Source organism: Phyllopteryx taeniolatus, chromosome 8 (genome assembly GCF_024500385.1).
Source record: "Phyllopteryx taeniolatus isolate TA_2022b chromosome 8, UOR_Ptae_1.2, whole genome shotgun sequence".
NCBI classification, from domain to species: Eukaryota; Metazoa; Chordata; class Actinopteri; order Syngnathiformes; family Syngnathidae; genus Phyllopteryx; species Phyllopteryx taeniolatus.
This window is the reverse complement of record NC_084509.1, coordinates 31,192,901-31,211,562: the sequence shown is the minus strand read 5'-3', so window position 1 is coordinate 31,211,562 and position 18,662 is coordinate 31,192,901. Positions and strand designations below refer to the sequence as shown.

The 18,662-nt window shown below is 44.1% G+C and overlaps 1 protein-coding gene across 5 annotated transcripts in view; it reads right to left on the bottom strand.

The window, feature by feature from the left end:
• Positions 1–13,544: 13,544 nt before the first annotated feature.
• The window catches only part of cntn5 (contactin 5), a 99,856-nt gene continuing 94,738 nt past the window's right edge, over positions 13,545–18,662 (bottom strand). For 3 of the 5 annotated variants that reach the window (XM_061782350.1, XM_061782349.1, XM_061782351.1), the window contains 6 exons: positions 18,264–18,498; positions 18,065–18,174; positions 17,617–17,803; positions 17,423–17,535; positions 15,920–16,109; positions 14,049–14,281 (listed from right to left, as the gene is read on the bottom strand). In XM_061782350.1, the coding sequence (XP_061638334.1) occupies positions 14,193–14,281; positions 15,920–16,109; positions 17,423–17,535; positions 17,617–17,803; positions 18,065–18,174; positions 18,264–18,498 (924 nt within the window). In that variant the 3' untranslated portion in view covers positions 14,049–14,192. Of the gene's footprint in view, positions 14,282–15,919; positions 16,110–17,422; positions 17,536–17,616; positions 17,804–18,064; positions 18,175–18,263; positions 18,499–18,662 lie in introns of all 5 variants that reach the window. The other 2 variants (XM_061782353.1, XM_061782352.1) reach the window with 2 other exon arrangements.

The window sequence follows — 18,662 nt, the reverse complement described above, 5'->3', positions numbered from 1 at the left end:
CACCGAGCCGACGGAGCTGTTCTGCACGATTACCTCTACTTCGACGCTCACAGATGCATCTGCAAGGCCGGCCCAGTGTCCCTTTGAATGGAAATGCCATTAATCCATTCCAGCACCCCCCCCCCCCCCCTCCGTCCCCCTGCCCAACCAAAACACCAACAACACATTTTTTAACACGTAACTGTGCATCAGGATCGTATGCTTTCATACAAAGCCCAATTCCGAGGAAATTGCGACGTTATGTAAAATGTAAATAAAAACAGAACACCATTTGCAAATCCCTTTCTACCCACATTAAATTGAATACACTACAAAGACAAGATGTTTTTTCAAATATTCTTTCATTTTGAATTTGATGCAACAGAATAAAAAAGCTGGGACAGGGGCAACAGAAGACTGGAAAAGTTGAGGAATGCTGAAAAAAAAAACATGACCCAGGTGAACGTGTTAATTGGAAACAGATGTGTGGCATGATTGGGTCGAAATGTAGCATCCCGAAAGGCTCAGTTATTCACAGGCAAGGATGGGAACCACTTTGGGAACAACTGCATGAGAAAATATTTTCATCCTACAACTGAAAGGAATTTGGCAATTTCATCATCTACGGTTCATAATATCATCAAAAGATTCAGATAACCTCTGCACGTAAGCGCCAAGGCCGAAAGCCAACATTGAATGCCCGTGACCTTCGATCCCTCAGGCAGCACTGCATTTAAAACTGGTATCATGGTGTCAAGGGTATTGCCACACTGGCTCAGGAACACTTCAGAAAACTATCGTCGGTTAACACAGTTTGTCGCTACGCCTACAAAATGCAAGTTAAAGCTCTACTATGCAAAGCAAATACAATATACTGTCTCAACCACACCCAGAAACGCTGCTGGCTTCTCTGGGCCTGAGCTGATCTAAGATGAACAGACGCAAATTGGAAAAGTGTGCTGTGGTCTGAGGAATCCACATTGCAAATTGTTTTTGGAAATCATGGATGTCGTGTTCTCCGAGTCAAAGAGGAAAAGGACTATCTGGATTGTTATCAGTACAAAGTCCAAAATCCACCATCTGTGATAGTATGGGGGTGTGTTAGTGACCATGGCATTGGTAACTTGCACAGCTGTGAAGGCACCATTAATGCAGAAAGGTACATACTGTAGAGGTTTTGGAGCAACATATGCTGCCATCCAAGCAACGTCTTTTTGCCAGCAGTCCGGACCTGTCTCCTATTGAAAATGTGGGGTGCGTTATGAAGTGCAAAATACAACAACGGAGACCCCAGACTGTTGAGCAACTGAAGTTGGACATCAAGCAAGAATGAGAGAGAAATCCACCTACAAAGCTTCAACAATTATTGTCCTCAGTTGCCAAACGCTTACTGAGTGCTGTTAAAAAGCAAAGGTGACGCAACACAGTGGTAAACACGCCCCTGTCCCGTTTTTTTTTTTTTTTATGGAATGCGTTGCAGGTATTAAATTCAAAAGGAGTAAACATTTGCAAAAATACAATCAAATTGAATACTGTATATTTTTGAAAAAGATTTGCTCTTCTTTGGATGTATTCTGCTTTTATTTACGTTTTAACGTTTTTAATTTTTTTTATTTTTTTTAAAAGAATAGAAACAAATGAAGTTGTCTTTCAATACAGGACATACATGTCATATTATATCGACATTTAGTACCATCTTACTGGATAAAAAAAGTAATGCACTGCAATTATGACGAATATTATGAATGCATATTTTTATGTAATACTAAAAACATTGTCTTTTAATGCAAGATATAAACATATCTAAAAAAAATGTTTTTGTTTTAATAATAATAATAACTATAATACATATTTCTTGTATCTTTTACTGCATCTTTTAAAAATATGGAAATTTAGTACAATTATGTACAAAAAGTAAAATACTGCAATTAAAGAAAATATACATATTTTTGTGTTTAAGCTAAAATACTCCCAAAATAGATACTAAAATTTGTCTTTTAATGCAAGATTCTTTTTTTAAAAAAAAGCATGCAATGAAGAAAATATGTAATTAAAATTCAAACCTTAATTTTTATATATTTTTGAAATGACCTAATGTCATGGAAATAATATTGTTGCCCATCATATTCGTGCAAAAATCCCGTACCATTTGTTTTTCTCTTGGAGTACATGACTGTGCACTTTTCCTGCCAAATTCTCTCCGAGCAACTTTTGTTGTTTCTTCTTTCCGAGGACAAACGACAGCGTAGCGCGCATGCTAATTACAACCTCGCCGATTTGCATAAATCTTTGCGACTTGTCGCCGATGCGAGCCGAGCTGCGTCGAGGCCGGAGCGAAGCGGTCCGATAAGCCTTCTTTTTGTTTTGTGTGTGTTAAATGGCGCGACCTCGGATTATTGAGCTTCTGTCACAGGCTGCCGTTCGAGGACAAAATGGACGGATGGCCGCTTTTGGCGGCGTCTTCCGAGCCGAGCGTTCGCCGGCCGCGACCTCACGTTGTGGCCTGCCGAAATGTAACAACTTGACATTTGCTGTAATGAGCGAGGAAGAATGTGTTCTAGCTTATAGTTTGGAAAAGGAATGTGTTGAGAAATGTCACTTGAATAGTGTCATGCGGTGAGTGCGCGTGTGAGAGCTCGCTTGCATTTTCTGGTCATGCAAGCCAAGCCCCCGTCTTGGATGATGGATTTGTGCATAGGTTGTTGACAGGAAATTAATATTATCGTTGTGTGCTATTTTTAAAAAAAATTCCAGGGGGCGCTACTGTGGGAGTTTTTTTTTTTTTTTTTAGGGTCGTATTCAGGAATCCTAAAACACAAATGTTTCCAGCAGGATGTTATTGTTTTAGGGCGTGTCGAGGTCCCCTAAAACGCGATTAATTCGTCAAAAGAATAATAATAATAATAAAAGCTGCCAGCAAAGATGAATGCCCCACCCACCTTAATGGGAAATTCCACATTCGATGGCATAGGCAAACAAGGTTCATAATTAAGCATTGGCCATCCGATTAAGGTTCATTGAGGCAAATTCCCTCCTCGAAGTTCTTCATGTTCTTCAAAACGGCCGCTTCATACCAATATGTCCGACTTCCTGTTCAGTTCCACGCGTGCGTCCTTGAGACTTTTTTTTGTGAATTCAGTTATGTTAGAAACCCAATGTTGTGCGCACTGGTGGAACTGTTGTCGCGGGCTAATATTGACTAAAACTCCAGGGGGCGCTACTGAGTGAGTTTTGCAAGGTTGCGTTGGTGAGTTTTTGGGTACGTCGAGGCCCCCAAAACGAAAGAATAGTAATTAAAGCTGCCAGCGGCGTAAAAAGGGCCCTTGCGTCCATTTTCAGGGAGAATCCACTTGAGTTACCCCAAAAAGGCGATCATTTCATCAAAAGAATAACACCCAAAATTTATTTTGCACACATTTTTGGATGCTGATCACCAACAGAAGGAGTCACGTTCGAAACTAAGAGCTCTTTTTCTTCTTCTTCTTCTTCTGCTTCATAAAATGCAAGTGGCCTTGAGAAAGTGAATGAAACTCAAGGGCTTTTCATTTTGAGCCAAAAAGCCAGAATGCAAAATTGCATTTCAGCCTCCCCGACAAAAAAAAAAGCGGGGTACGTAATTCATTTGGGCTGATGGAAAGCGCTCGGAGTGATTTATCTCATCAAAAGCGTCTCTGCCGCATTGCCAGGTGTGCCGGGGGGAATACTAAGAACGCTCCACTTGCGTGCATGAATAGCAACGTAATATCCTTGCCCAATTTGGCCCGTTTAGGTGCGCCACCGCTTCATTTTGGGACAATCATTCACCACGGCGTACTTCCAAGGGGCAAAAGCCAAAGTGATCTCAGATGGCGACATTAGTAAACAAACATTTCTACGGTGTGTCGTTTGACAAAGGCCTCAAGAGCAGTTGAGAAATGAGGATTTTAGCCTCCTTCTTTCCCATCGCAGTTTGAACAGACAGCAGTTAAGTTGATTTAAAAAAAAAACTTTTTTTTTTAAAAAAATGGACCTGATGGAAATTCAGATATAGTTAACCTGATCATTCAGCGACTGGGCTAATGGACTTTTGATGAGGCTTTGGTTCCCGGTCTGCCCTTCTACAAGTGGCTACCACATTTCGAAGAAGTCTTGCGATCTTCTCTGGACTATTTGCGACAGCCGCTCGTTTCATGTTTTTAAAGAAGGAAATCGAGCAAAAATACGAAACCTTTTGGGGGTAAACAGTGGATACAAAAAAGTCTCCCCACCCCTATTTACATGCCGGTCGCACCGGGGTGCACACCCTCTTGTAACCGGGGAGGCGGCTGACTGTTGGGAATGAACCGATCGCATTCCGACTCATGCAACATGGTAGTCAGCAAACATCTGCCACCGTGTAAAATGAACATTCTGTGTGCACATTATAGTAAGGCTCTGCACTGATCCACTCAGTTGATTGCATTCTCATGAAGAAAAATCTCCTCGGTCATGTTTGTCTTTGCCGCAAAAACTTGTCACGTCGCGACACTGGCGTCCCGCAAAAGGCGTCTTTTTTTGTGCTCAACTGAGGCCTCGGGAGTTGCGTCCGGTCAGTTGCATGGCCGCGGTTAAGACGAGCTGCTTTGCATTGATTTTGTGCCAGTGCGCAACACGCATATTGATCTCAATCGTTTCTCTCGGTGCATTGAAATGGAGCACGATAATGAAGGACCAACACACGCCTTCGATGTGCACAGCCGCGTTGCAGTTGTTTATGTATCTATTCTTTCATTCCATGTCAAAATCCAGTTGAAATGAATGGAAACGAGCACATTTCCCTTGCTCAACCCAATCCGACTTCAGAAGGTTCAGCTCAGTCACGATGAGATTGGAAAGCGATTGAAACGTTTTCAAAATGTGCCCATTTTTCAGTATTTCACATTTTCATTCACAAAATGGAGACATTTTACAAAATGCACCTAATTTTCCCACATTTCTTGAGCGACCAGCTCCCCATTGTGTCGTTCATTCTGGACATCTCCAAAACTATCGAGCACTTTGGCTCAACTCCCCATGTTTTTCAATGTTCCGCATTTTCCAAGGCAAAATTCACAAATTGATGCAGAAAATTGTTTACATTTTTTCCCCCCTAATCATTCTGCATTTCTCAACCGATTCAAACCGTTCCAATCAAAATGTTCGTCACATTCTTGACCTATTGCAAAGTAGTTTTCCCGTTCCCAAAATTCCCACATTTTTGAGTCGTTCACATTTTACATGAGAAAATTCCCAAATGAATGGAAACATTTGACATATGTACCTGATGTCTTCACACTTCTTGACCGATTCAAACCATTCCAAATTCAAAATGTTCACTTCCATTAGTTAGTACATCTATGGAATTGTTCCCATTTTTCCAAATTCCTCACTTTTTTCAGCCTTCCACATTCCAAAACAAACAGAGACAACATTCTAAAAGTAAGGCAGACATTTTACAATTCTTACCGCATCCTTCCACATCTGATTCAAACGATTCCAACTTCAATGAATATCGGACGTTTACCAAATTAACAGTTTTCAGTATTACACATTTTCCACGACAGAATTCCCAAATGAATGGAGACATTTGTCCTCAAACATATTTAAAAAAAAAAAAACAATTGTTTAAATGACTGTAGTTTTTTTCATTTTAAAAGTGTCATTTATTGTTCATTTAATCTATTGACTTTAAATTATTGTTGTTGTTGTTGTTGTTACCATTTAACATGGGCAAATGCTTAAATTGTCTTTCCAAACGTGAACAAAACGTACGATTATGTCTTCTAGAATCTGTCATGTTAGATGAAGCTCGATCTGCGTCCGATCCAGATTGCACATTTGGTGCCAATGTAAACGCGAACAGACGTGATTGCTGACTGCGCATTTTCTCAGCGAGTTTGTCTTGTCTTTTCCACGTGTGATTGCGGGATAAAGTGCAGCACTCCCGAGAGCCATTTCCTCCGTTGAGCTTTAAGTCAATAAGGTCAAACCCACAACATTAATCATCGGCGGGAACGGGAAAAAAAACAAAAAAAAGGAAAAGTCAGCATCTCTGTTGGCGCTCATTAAGTGTAAATCTTTGCGCGCGCTGCACATCTGCTCGCGGCTGGAGGCGTGACAACGCTCGGGCCGGCCTTCCAGAAGAACACGTCGATAACCAATCAGATTTCAAATTTATCCTCACAGGTTCCAGAGCACCGGACCTCGAAGATGTCAGCACTGTTCCGTCCTTTGATTGGTCGGTCGGAGCAAAACTTGTTCCAGCCAACTTCCTGGAGCAATCTGCACACTTGAATACTTTCCATACTCGCTCCGCCGCCAGGGTGTGCCCGAAACTGCTGTAAGTGCTCTAAGTGCTAGAGGACTCTGCGTCTTTTTGCACAATTGTCAAAAATAGAAAAGAATCAAATCAATTGTACCGGCATTACCAGATAACTTGCAAACCTGTTTTTTTGTCAAAGTCTTTCGACCCGAGCGAGGAGAAGCGCTACAGAGATCGGATGGATTTTCGTTTTGCCAGAGAACGGCAAGTTGTGCAAAAAAGCTGCAACATTGAACGAGTTGGACATGTGCATTCAAAAGTTTCCAGAAGGTCAAAGTCAAAGTTGACCTGTAAAGGTTATAGCGCATTTCAGTGTTCCCTACGTTTACCTATTCGCTGACTTTTTGGGAGGTAACCTATCCTCAAGTATTTGCCGAAAAATGTACAGTTCCTCATTTGATTGTGCATTATCTTGTTTTCAAGGAACTATGTTGGAGTGAGTTGAGTTTTATTTCATGTCGTGATTTTTTGAAGCATGTGTTTTTGGGGGGAGCAGATTTCCGCTATTTCCGTCATAAATAGTGAGGGAATAAACACTGTGACTTGTTAAATAACGGCTGGACTGAACTTGCTTGCAGTTTGGTGGGGACTTGACTCGCGTGACTTTTTTATTTTTTGGAAGTTCTGCGCTCGAGATAACAGATTTGTGTGGGCAGCGTAAGAGAGAGCAAGAGAAAGTGACAGATCCCAGAAGATGACCAGATCATTCTGGTGAGACTCCACTTGTGCATGACTGCTACTTGCTTAATAATGAATTGAACTCATATTATGGCTTGATCATTGACTCGTTCCGTGATCTTATCAACAAGAACCACACTAGGGTTCCGTATTTTCAAATTTCCCAAACCCGACATTCTACATTTCCCTTCATTCTTTGACATTTCCGTCATCTCAAACTCGTTAATGAAACTTTTAGCTTTAGTGTTCCTTGTGGTGGCCTGCATGTTGTTTTCACATTACCTTCATTTCCATTGTGTTATTGCGCTCCCCTATCGGCTCGCTAATAAAGGACGTGCGTAGAAGTCGGCCCTGGTAGTTTTTCTTAACCGAGCCCTTTTTTTGGTGCTGTAATTAATAATGGCCCACCCTCCCACTTACGCTTTCCATCTTGTTTATGGACGGCGTTGCGTGTGCGCAGCTCATTTGGTGGTTTCTATGACGCACGACGACCATCTGTACATTTAGCTGATTGCACGCAACGAGCGCTTTCCTAGACGTATATGATAGAGTGAGGACATACCTGGTGATTTTTTTGGGGGGGGGGGCTCTCTAAAATGTTACAAATCTGCAAAGATGTGGGTAACCCTCTTAAGTTTGTACTTTGTAGTACACTAAATGTAGTTTGGAATAACCGTTTTGCTGGCCGGAGTTATTGGCTGTCATATCTCGTCATGTGTGCGGCCCAGAGACGGGCAAACTCTTTTTAGCTTTCACGAGAGCCGATTTAAAAGCGGGGCTCGGAAGTCGGAAGTCGGTAGACGAGCGCAGTGCGAGCCTTTTACCGTTTTACGACTCAGTTTCAGTTTCAAGGAACCCCTCGGATTGGCCTCGGCCGATCCTCGCCTTCAGCATAGCCGAGCGCCCGGGGAGCCTTTAAATCGGCCGATATGTCAGCACCATGAAACCATGAAAGGTTGGCTTCGCTGTAAAGTGTCCATCGGTGAAGCCGTTCAAAAAAAACAAACAAAAACAAAAAGAAAACAGGACGCCACCCTGAGGATGAAGCTCCGCGTTTACCTTTCCTTGCAGATTGGCCGACCGGGCGACAGGTCAGGACGTTTCAATCCGCCGAGAAGCCAGTGCATTAAAGGAACAGATTAGACTTTGATCCATTTGAATCGAAATGCAATGAATAAAACATTGGGTATTAAGCTCAGATCCACTTGTTATTAGCGTCTTCAAAGCTCAACAGAGCGCGAGGCTGCATGGATTCGTTGCAATTTTGTGCGTAAGTAAGCTCAACGGAGGAAAACGGCATTTCCAGCTGCGCCAGATGGACGGCAGGTGCGCCGTTCCGAGCATGACCTCGGGGCCAATGATTACCTTCTCTGGCAAAAACAAGCGCACCTCCACATTTTGTTTTAGGTTTGGTTTCACCGGGACAACCTTGAAAAAGCGACAGATGTGACCATGTTTGTCAAACTCCTTTTGGTCGCAGGGCCACCCACTTCAGGTTTCCCTCAGAGGCCCGTTAGGATCGTGGATTCATGAAAATGTATCATCGTCTCATCATATCTCTGCATATTACAGTGGAACCTCGGTTTTCGGACGCCCTAGTTTTCGTAAAGGATTCGCTTTTCGACATGTTTTTTCCGCCAGAATTTTGTCCCAGTTTTTGTACATCTGCTTGGTTTTTGTCCAGTTGAAAATGGTCCAAATGCATCGGCCTGCCCACGTCACTCCGAACTCTCTTATTTCAAAATGCTTGCAATTTCTCAACATGATTCAAAGTGAAGACAATCTGAAATTTAGGTCCAGAAGAACACGAAATATGATTTGCTTACGTGGGCCACGTGAAATGATATGCCGGCCCGGATCGGGCCCCGGGCCTTGGGTTTGACACTGGCGCCTTCAGTACTCTCAGTGGTCCTCAAACTGGGGCTCGGGGACCGGTGCAGGTCCACAAGCTGTAACCTGAGGGTCCGCAAAATAATTACCGTATTTTCACGACCATAAGGCGTGAAAATATCATTTCACGCCCAATTTTTAGAATTGTAAAAATATAATTTTACCATATAATACCTTAAAACACGCTAGTTTAAAACATATGGTAGCATGCATGCACGCTAAAACAATATTTTTAAAAAGGCAGCGGGAGCAAAACTGAGTTGTACTTTATTGAAGTATTTAACAATGTACTCACGTTATTTTGGGATCCATCCTCATCCACAAATCCATCAGAGTCCTCATCTTTTGTATCCGAAATGAACAGCTGGGCAAGTTTTCCATCAACCACGGCAGGTTCCCTCTCTTCATTGTCGGAGTCCGTCTCGTCGCCGTGCGGCTCCTCAGAAACGATGCCGGCTTTTACGAAAGCTCGAACGACAGTGCGAACGGACACGTTAGCCCGAGCATCCACAATCCGTTCGCAAATTGTGGCGTAACTGGCCCGGCGCCGCCTGCTAGTCTTAGCAAAGCTGTCCATGGCTCCCGCGCCGCTCGCAACTTCACTTTGAACGCCCTGGTTACACGGATGTCCGGCGGTTCGTCGAGCCTCCCGGAATGACGGCGAGCTCCGAGTTATTGCACTCAGTCGAACGGTGACTGTAGAGACGCGTCTCCCGGCTGTTCTTTGCTCATTAATCGATTGCTCCAGTTGGTCTTCCAACTCGGGCCACCTCGCCTTGTTTTTGAAACAATCTCACCTGTACAAACCAACCACGGCACTCAGAATGGTCTTGGCATTTTTTCACATTTGCTCAGAAATGTGCTCCCTAATGAGGACTCGCAGCAGGATGCTCGCGCTTTAATTTCCTACGGGGGGCAGAGCTCGGCACGTTTATAAATTGACTGCTTTTTTTTGGTTTTTTTTTAAATACCAGCGCAACGTCTCCTATTAAAAACGCACGCGGGCAAAGGCGAGCGCTGACGGGAGCGAGGCGTTAATGAAGGTTTTTTTTCCGCTTCTCGCAAACGAGGGCCTGCTTCAACAAGTACGCGCGTCCTCAATCATCCTCCTTAATGTCCTCATTATCAGCAATTTATGACTAAATGATACATATGCAGACACGCTTCTTGTGCTGTTCAGGGTCACGGCTGAGCTGGAGTTGAACCCGGCTGAGTACACCACGGACCGGTCAAACATGGAAAATGGCGTCTTGGAATATGGCACAAAGCGGCGGAAAACCCGCTCAAACGCTACAAGGGAAGGCCCGAGCCGGGATTCAAACTCAGAACAAGTGACTGTGAGGCAGATGTGCTAAGCACTACGCGAACCGCCCAGACTTCCTTTCTTCGGGAAAAAGCGAGCAAAACAACACAAATCTAAAGGTGACGCGAACAAATGAAGGTCAAAGTCAAGCAGGACACTGTTGATTTTATTCTTTGCTTCCCGACGAGGTCACAAAACGACTTCAATTATGGCGGCCGTGATTAGCGCGCTGGTACAAGGCAAAAGAAAAAGAAAAAACAAAAGAGAAAAAAGCCCGCGTGTTGAGTCGAGCTCCAAAGCCGCCGCCGCCGCCGCCGCCGTAATCCTTTTGTTCACGCTTGCGCACACGTGGCACACTTTCCTAATTCTCAATCTCGAGAAGCAAGAGGCTGAAAAATCAAACATCACACAAGAAGAATAAGCACATTAGCAGGAGCAAGCATAAACCCAAATGCCAACAATCCCACTTACGACAACAGAAAGCGAGGAGTCACCTGTAAGACCCCACAAGTACGAGCGCACAAAGTACTACGCAATATAAACGGCCATACAATAATGCCATATATTGTGTATTGTATTGTTTTTGTGACATGGAATCAGTAGTTTTCAGTGCAATATTGTAACTACACGCAGTACAGTGGAGCCACACATATTTGCGGATTTAAAAAAATAAATAAAATAATTTTTTACAATTTTGCTTCAATTTCTATATATATATATATATATATATATATTTTTTTTTTTGCTTTTTTGGAGGCAAGCAACACTGAAAACACTGAAAACAGTTCATCCCCGCTCATGGAAGAATTGTTTGGACTGAAAAAAAAAAAAGACGTTTTTTTGGGAATAATACAACTTTATTCTCTTAACATTCAAACTTTTCCCCCCCCCTCAAAAAATAGGCAACTTTTTAATTCCTGACGCATTTCGGGGTACATGCAGCAGTTATTTTGAATTGACGTTGGGACTATGAGGGTCTTTGGAGAAATTTGGGGGGGTCACCAGACCCCCAAAAATTGGAAACATTCGGGAACGTTACAATGGCTTACAACACAGGTGTCCAACTGGTGGCCCGGGGGCGGCAACATCATTTTATGTGGCCCGCGAAAGCAAATCGTGTGTGTCGACTTGATGTTTCTTGTGAAACACCAAAATTGGTGTCTTTACTTGTATAATGTTGAGATATTGCAAGCATTTTGTTACCAGTCAAACCGTTGTCTCGTTTTTGATGCGCACTAAGATTAACTGTATTTTAATGTTGTCCTTGTCGGTGGTACTTGGAGAGCTAAGTATTTTTTTGTGCTAGTAGTTGGTGTCTAAAAGCTTGAGAACTGCTGCTGTACAGCATTGGCGAGGCCAACGCTTTGTGTACTGGAAAGTAAGCGTAGCGGTCTGAAATAGTCCATTTATTTGAACCACTCTTGCACACACACAAGCACACGCGCGGGTGGGCCTTGTGCTTTAATTGCTGACAATGCAGCTTGTGGTTCTCCCTTGCACAAAACATGATCCATTATCATAAATCCCGTGCCAACGCAGACAACAGCTGCATGAATAATTAAAGGCCGCTACATTAGTACCTGTGTGTGTGTGTGTGTGTGTGTAAAAGCTGCAACAGAAAAAAAAATGTTCAATGTTTGTGCAGTCCAGACACAAGTTGGAGCAGGTCCACCTGAGCACCAGAATCCTGCCGGTGAACCAAAAAAGAATCTTTTTTTCAAGATAGTGCTCGGAGCAATGTGAGTCCTCAGCGTGCTTTTTGCTCCCAAGTGGTCAACCTGCTGAGATGTGCTTCTTGTAAAAAGTTCTTCAAAAAACTTGATTTTGGTGGGGCTAGTGTTAAGCACATATGCCTCGTAGTTCTGAGCCTCAGGGTTTGAATGCGAGCTCCGGCCTTCCTGTGAAGTTTGCACGCTCTCCTCACCCTCCCACATTCCGGGATCATAAATTATCCGTAGGCACCTACACGTGCCCTGCGATTGGCTGGCGTACACCGCCTCTCACCCCAGAGACAGCTCGGAGAAAGAAGGGATGCTGGCCCACGACCCGTTCGGCTCCCCGGTCGCGGCGGATGTCGGGCAATTCAATGGCGTGTCACGGCGTGACAAATGAAATGTTTGCCATGTCTGATGGCTGACATTTAACGCCAGCTGCGAGACAAAGAGAGCCAGGAATAAAAGGTCCCGTCCGTCGGCTCCACTACGGACAACTTTTACGATGGGCTGCAGTCGGGATATGTGATTGGAATAACGACAACCTCCTTCAGTGCTTTTGTTACTTCGTTGTTGTTGTTGTTGTTTTTTTTTAATATGGCCTCTCTATATTGCAAATTTTCACCAATCCTCGGTGGGTTGGAATGTAATTAGCGCAATCAATGACGTCATCGATGAATCCACTCAACCAACAGCAACTGCAAAAAAATACATATTTGTGTAGCCCTTACTAGAGATGCCACAAGATGGCGGCAAAGCACGTTTGCTTCTATTAGACAAGGCTATGGTCTGACTGACTGAAGCTCCTCCCCTCATTTGAACCTTATTTGCTGAGCCATCAGATGACACCAAAGCAACATAGAGTGGTGCCTTGAAGTGAATTCATTCATTGATCACACTCGTACCTCAAAACATTTGTAGCTTAAATCATCTTCCCCCAATGAAATAAATGGAAATGCCATGAATCCGTTTCAGCCCGCCCAAAACGACAACATTTTTTTAATGTGAAAAATAGCGCTCGATATTGTAATTTATAAAAACATTGAGTAATGACATAATTCAATAGAATGAAAAAGAATGAAACCGTTTTTGTCACACTTTCTCCTGCAATGCACATTCTGGTGTGCACGCCTGACCACCTGGGGGCAGTACAAGACAGACATACAGATATACTGTACTGAAGGCTCAACTCCTCTTTTGGGTTCTCAGTACGGCAGTAATATTAGTACTTCTTCATACAGGGTAAACATTATTTGCTCGTGAGTATTGTTATTTTGTCCGCATGTGTAAACTGCTTGTTGTGAAGTGAGTTGAGTCACGTGCCACCACAAAGCGCTCGTATCTCAAGTTTGGGCTCGCAAGTCAAAGCATAAAAAGAACACACAAAAAAATTGAAATAAAATCAAAAAATAAATTCTATCTATCGGCCGATTGACAGTTTTGTGACTCGAAGGCCAGGTCACTTGTATCTCAAGGCAGCGCTGTATTTATTTAGATCAGACCTGACGTTGGCCTAATAGGAGGATTGGTTGGGGAAAAAAAGAAATCAGTGACTCGGCGACTCCTCGAAAGCCGAACCGCCAATATGCGGAGGTTGATTGTATGGCCAATGCTGCGAATCACAACTGAATCAATTGAAAAAAAAGATGACAAGAGGACGAGGTTTTGAAAATATACATCACATTTATTGGTCACCAGGAGTCCCTACTGCTGCCGACTGCCCTTCCAACGAATTGGACCACCGAGCACGTAAGCGCCGCTACCAACGGAAACAAAGCTGATACACGCCACTGTGTTCTTCTCTACAAGGTAACACAACGTACAAAAAAGCAAGTCTTGGAAAGCAGTCCGAGTCGTCTCGGTTCGGTTAGTAAAAAAAAAGCACTTCTTCTTTCCTCGAGTGAGTTTTCTGCCGCCTGGCTCGTCGGGCAGCCGGAGGAAGGAGGAGGCGGTGCGGGTGCGGGTGCGGGAGGCGGGCGACGATCCCGCTCGTGCTCGCGCCGCATCCTTTCCGAGAAGCGTTCACGCTTCGCAGAGCCCGGGAGTCAATGAGACGAGTGCTTAAAAAAAACAAAAAATCTCTCCTCGCACGGCACACGACAGCACAACACTAGCGCGATGTTGGACACGAAACTAAACGGGTGATGAGATGACACAACCCCCACCCGGACCTTTCCTCCTCCTCCTCCTCCTCCTCCTCGTCGGGAACGCCGACCCGGCCGGGCAAGCGGCGGCGGCGGCAGAGGGAATAAAAAAAAGGAGCCGGGCGTGTCCTATCCCCCCAAATGGAAAAACATGACTGCAGGCGGCCTCACCAGGATGCCGAAGGCACCAGCAGGACCAACAGCAACGCGGGCCACGCCAGTTTCTCCTTGCACTCGCCGCTCTTTGCCCGTACACCTGACGGGAGGAAGAGGAGAGGGACAATTGTCATTAAGATGCACTCAACAAATCAAGTACAATGAACACCCACCTATGCATGTTTCGCCAATCATCCATCCATCCATCCATCCATCCATCCATTTTCTGTCGCGCTTCTCCTCACTCGGGTCGCGGGCGTGCTGGAGCCTATCCCAGCTGTCATCGGGCAGGAGGCGGGGTGCACCCTGAACCGGTTGCCAGCCAATCGCAGCGCACATAGAAACAAACAACCATTCGCACTCACAGTCGCACCTACGGGCAATTTAGAGTCTCCATTTTATGCATGTTTTTTGGGATGTGGGAGGAAAGCCACGCGGGCACGGGGAGAACATGCAAACTCCACACAGGCGGGCATTCAAATACAAAAAAGGATTTTTTTATGAAATAATGCAACTCATTTTTTGGATATATGACATTTTTTTTTCAATTACATTTTAGAAATATAATAAAAATAAACTTTTGGGGTAAATATACTATTTTTTCAGAAATATAAAACTATTTCAGAACATGAATACATATTCAGGAAGAGGTTTTAAGATACAGTTACAAAATAAATTCCAAGGTTTTTATTTAAATGTAATTTTATTTTTTACATCTTTAAAGACAGCACAATTTCAAAACGTGTCAATTGGACCGGCAACATAACAGGAGGGTTAAAACTAGAAACCACGCTATTTTATTATATACTTCATTTGAATTACACATCAGTAGTACTGTTACATTATTTTATTAATAGAAATATTTGGAATTTTACAAAAACCCAAAAACATTTGAAAAGAGGTCACAAAAAGAATAAAAGAACAAAATAGGGCCAGATTTGATCTGAAATTTTAAAATATATTTGATTTCTTGAAATGTTTATGTATTCATATTTTAAAGACAGCACTGCCAAGGCTCAATGACGGCTGCACCATATATTTGCAACCGCATTGTGTGGCGCGTTGCCCAACTAATTCCGGGTGCAAACAGAACACCGAGACCGAGCGAACCGGCCGTGAGGATGAACCATCTGCCGGCCATTTTCATCTGGCCGTCGTTACGCTAGCGGCTTCATTGGCCGAGCGCATCAGTGAAGCTTTGTGTGTGTGGACGAGGTAATTAAAAGAGTATTAGCCAATGAAAACTTTGCTCACGCAACAGCTTTGACTGCTTAATTAGACCAGATAAGGTCAAGCTGTGCTAAAATAAACAGCAGGCGGGGAAGTAATGAAGTAAAAATACTTCATTACTGAACGGTACTCAAGTTGATTTTTTTTAGTTACCTAAACCTTACTTGTTATTCTGATGACTTTTGCCTTTTATTCCCTAAATTTGAAAACAGATGTTCTTTATACTCCTTACTGTCAAAGCAGGCTTTTGACTTTTTTTTTTTTTTTTTTTCCCCCCCCCCCCCCAAACTACATGGATGATAACACAATGGAAAAAAAAAAAAAAAAAAAGAAGAAGCCATAAATAGAGAGGATTGTTCTTGAAGTTTTGGGCAACAACACTGATTTGTGGTGAATGTGTTGTTGTTTGTTTCGCCGAACGAAAAACCCAAAATGGGTATTGTACAGTATATATTGGACATGAAATTGTCACTTTCATCCTGAAGTACATATTCGTCTGGCAGCTTACCAGATGAGGTGACGAGTCGTATTTGCGAGCTGACCGCCCCTTCCCCGCCCTCGCTGAGGACCCGCACCTCGATGACGTAGGTGCCGCCCTCCGGGAGGGTGAGCACGGTGGACGGGTTGACGGTGCGGGTCACCTGGTTGTGCCCTCGGCCCTCCTGCTTGAGTAACACCTGCGCAGCAACCACCATGCTCTGATACAATTGTGACATATTACATCAATCTCAAACCCCTGCATGACTCAAGTACAACTGAAAATACAGCTTTTATTGGGCTTTTTTCACACATCAAGCCCGCTTTGAGCGATATGTGGAGACGGGCTCGCAAAAATGACTGAATACCTTTTTTTGGGTTGTAAATTTCAAATAGCCGTTCTGCGTGAAGAGGGATTTTATGTAACGGCAGTCAACTTATAATAAAATAAAACAGATGTTGTTTATTTTTGTAGATTTTGCTGAATTACTGTCGTGTGCGTTGTCTTAACATGCAAAAATGCCATGTGACCATATTTGCTAATTGTATGCTAAAAACCGACTCCTGTTACGCTGTCCTGCTTGTCAAATGAGGAGTTTCAGTACAATAAAACAATGACAAAAAAAAAAAGAAAGTTACCTAAACTGGGCCAAGAGCCATTTTGAGTAGTTCAATATGTGTAGTATTGGATTTAGAGTAATAAAGCAAATGGCACCGATATGGTGGAATGGCCCAGGTAATACTCTTTTGGTGTCACGGTCTGCCATTACCCCAAGATGGGACCGGCTCATTGCAACAACTACAACGAGCATAATGATGAATTGGAGTCCTTCCTATTTGCTTCAACGCCAGCAATCGGTCAAATTCTGCTTTACGTGGCACGTAAAATGTCGGGGTACGCGGCTTTAAAACATTTGGACTGGACAACATAAGGAAAGTGGTTCCCATCCCCCTTGCTTGCCTCCCTTGCAACAGCTCGGAGGTCACGAGCCAGGAGGAGGTTCCCGTGGGCTCTGAGCTGCCAAGCTTTGAAAGCCAGCCGGCTCTTCTCCTCCTCCACAGCCTCGCTTTCTCTGGGTTGTTGAAGCACCAGTGAAGCTCTGGCCTCGATTTTGAAGCTCAGAGTTTTGTATTTATGCAGTAAAAGGTGTAATATCATGTTCAAAGCTAGCTGTTGTGTGCATTCCAGGCCAGTAGTTGGCAGTATCACTTGTCAGCGTTACTAGTTAGGAGCACTAACGGTGAATGGAACTTATTATTATTATTATTATTTCATCAAATATTCTTCGTAAAATAAAATCAACTGATGAATACATAAAATGTTCATGCTATCATTATAAGTAATGCCCGTGTTTTTTTTTTTGCCTACAGGAAGGCCAACTCCAGGTAGATGAATTAACTGGCGATAACGACGGCAATGATCTCTCCTCACTGTTTGTCTTCGTTGCCCTGCAAACGTGCATCCGAGATGTGAAGAATGACATTTCAAATCCCGGATGCCCTGCTCATATCTTACGAAAAACCGCATGATCACCATGTATCCGATGACATCGGACTCGTTTTCCTTGGCCTTCACCGGGTCCCAGCTCAGAGACACGTTGTTGCCCTCTTGAATCCACAGCAGGTTGCCCGGAGGCTGCACAGGAGCTGATGAAGCACAAAAGGAAAACAATCGGCCTTGTAAATCAGAGGTACGCAGTATTATCGACGTCACAGTTGTGAACTTACGGGCTTTCCTGGTCTCGGCCGCGACAGTGGTACTGGCGGGTCCCTGTCCGATGCCGTTGAAGCCTTTGACGGTGACGACATACTGGCTGTTACCGTCCAAACCCCCCAAGACCAAGGAAGTCTCGTTCTTGGTTGTTTTCTGTTTCCAGCCCGAGTCCTCCTTCTCCGTCGCTTTCCAGTAGCTCACCTGGTCGCGCAGAACCACAGTTGTGTCCAGAGGGAGGAGGAAGGAAGTCTCAAGTCTTAACCTTCGAGTTTCAAGTAAGTGTGGCGAAAATCAAGTCCAGTCGAGTCCCCACTAAGTTATTACTTAAGCAAGTCATACAACCTATATTTGCACATTTTCCAGGCAAATCCGAATCGGACTCGGGTCAAAGTCACGTGACTTGGGTCCCCACCTCGTCCGATTGTGCGGCGTGTAGCCAATGTAGTGTCTGGTGGAGCGCACCTCGTATCCTTTGGGTCTTCCAGGACCGGGGTCGGGTGGTCTCCACGTGACTCTTATCTGCGAAGCCGAAATCGCGTACGCTTTCACGTCAGACGGCGCCTCTCTGGGCTCTGCACGTGCATGCGCATACACAATGATTATTTTTGTTTTGTTTTTCTCCTAAAAACATGTCCAAAGACGCCAAATAATATGACCTCACCGCCCTCGGCAGAGCGGATGACGACGACCGGGCTGAAGGGCCCGTCGCCCTTGTTGTTGTACACGCCCACTTTCACCTCGAAGGGCGTCAGTGGCGGGAAGGTCTCGTCACGGTACTTGTACGTGGTCGAGTCGGCCGACGTCACCATCTTCTCCTTCCAGCCTCGGGTGCCGTTGGCGCGGAAGGCTACGATGTAGCCGAAACCCTCACCGTTTTGGAACTCCTCCGAAACCGGCTGGAATGAAACCAGAGACCGACGTTTTAGGGAGACCAAATGCTTTCTGGGTAATTGTGCGTCATGATTTGGCCCGTTGCCCTATTTAACCTTTTTTGTTAGCTTGTTTAGCTTTCTTACTTCCTTACTAGATGACATTTTTGACAGATGCATCTGATTTTCAA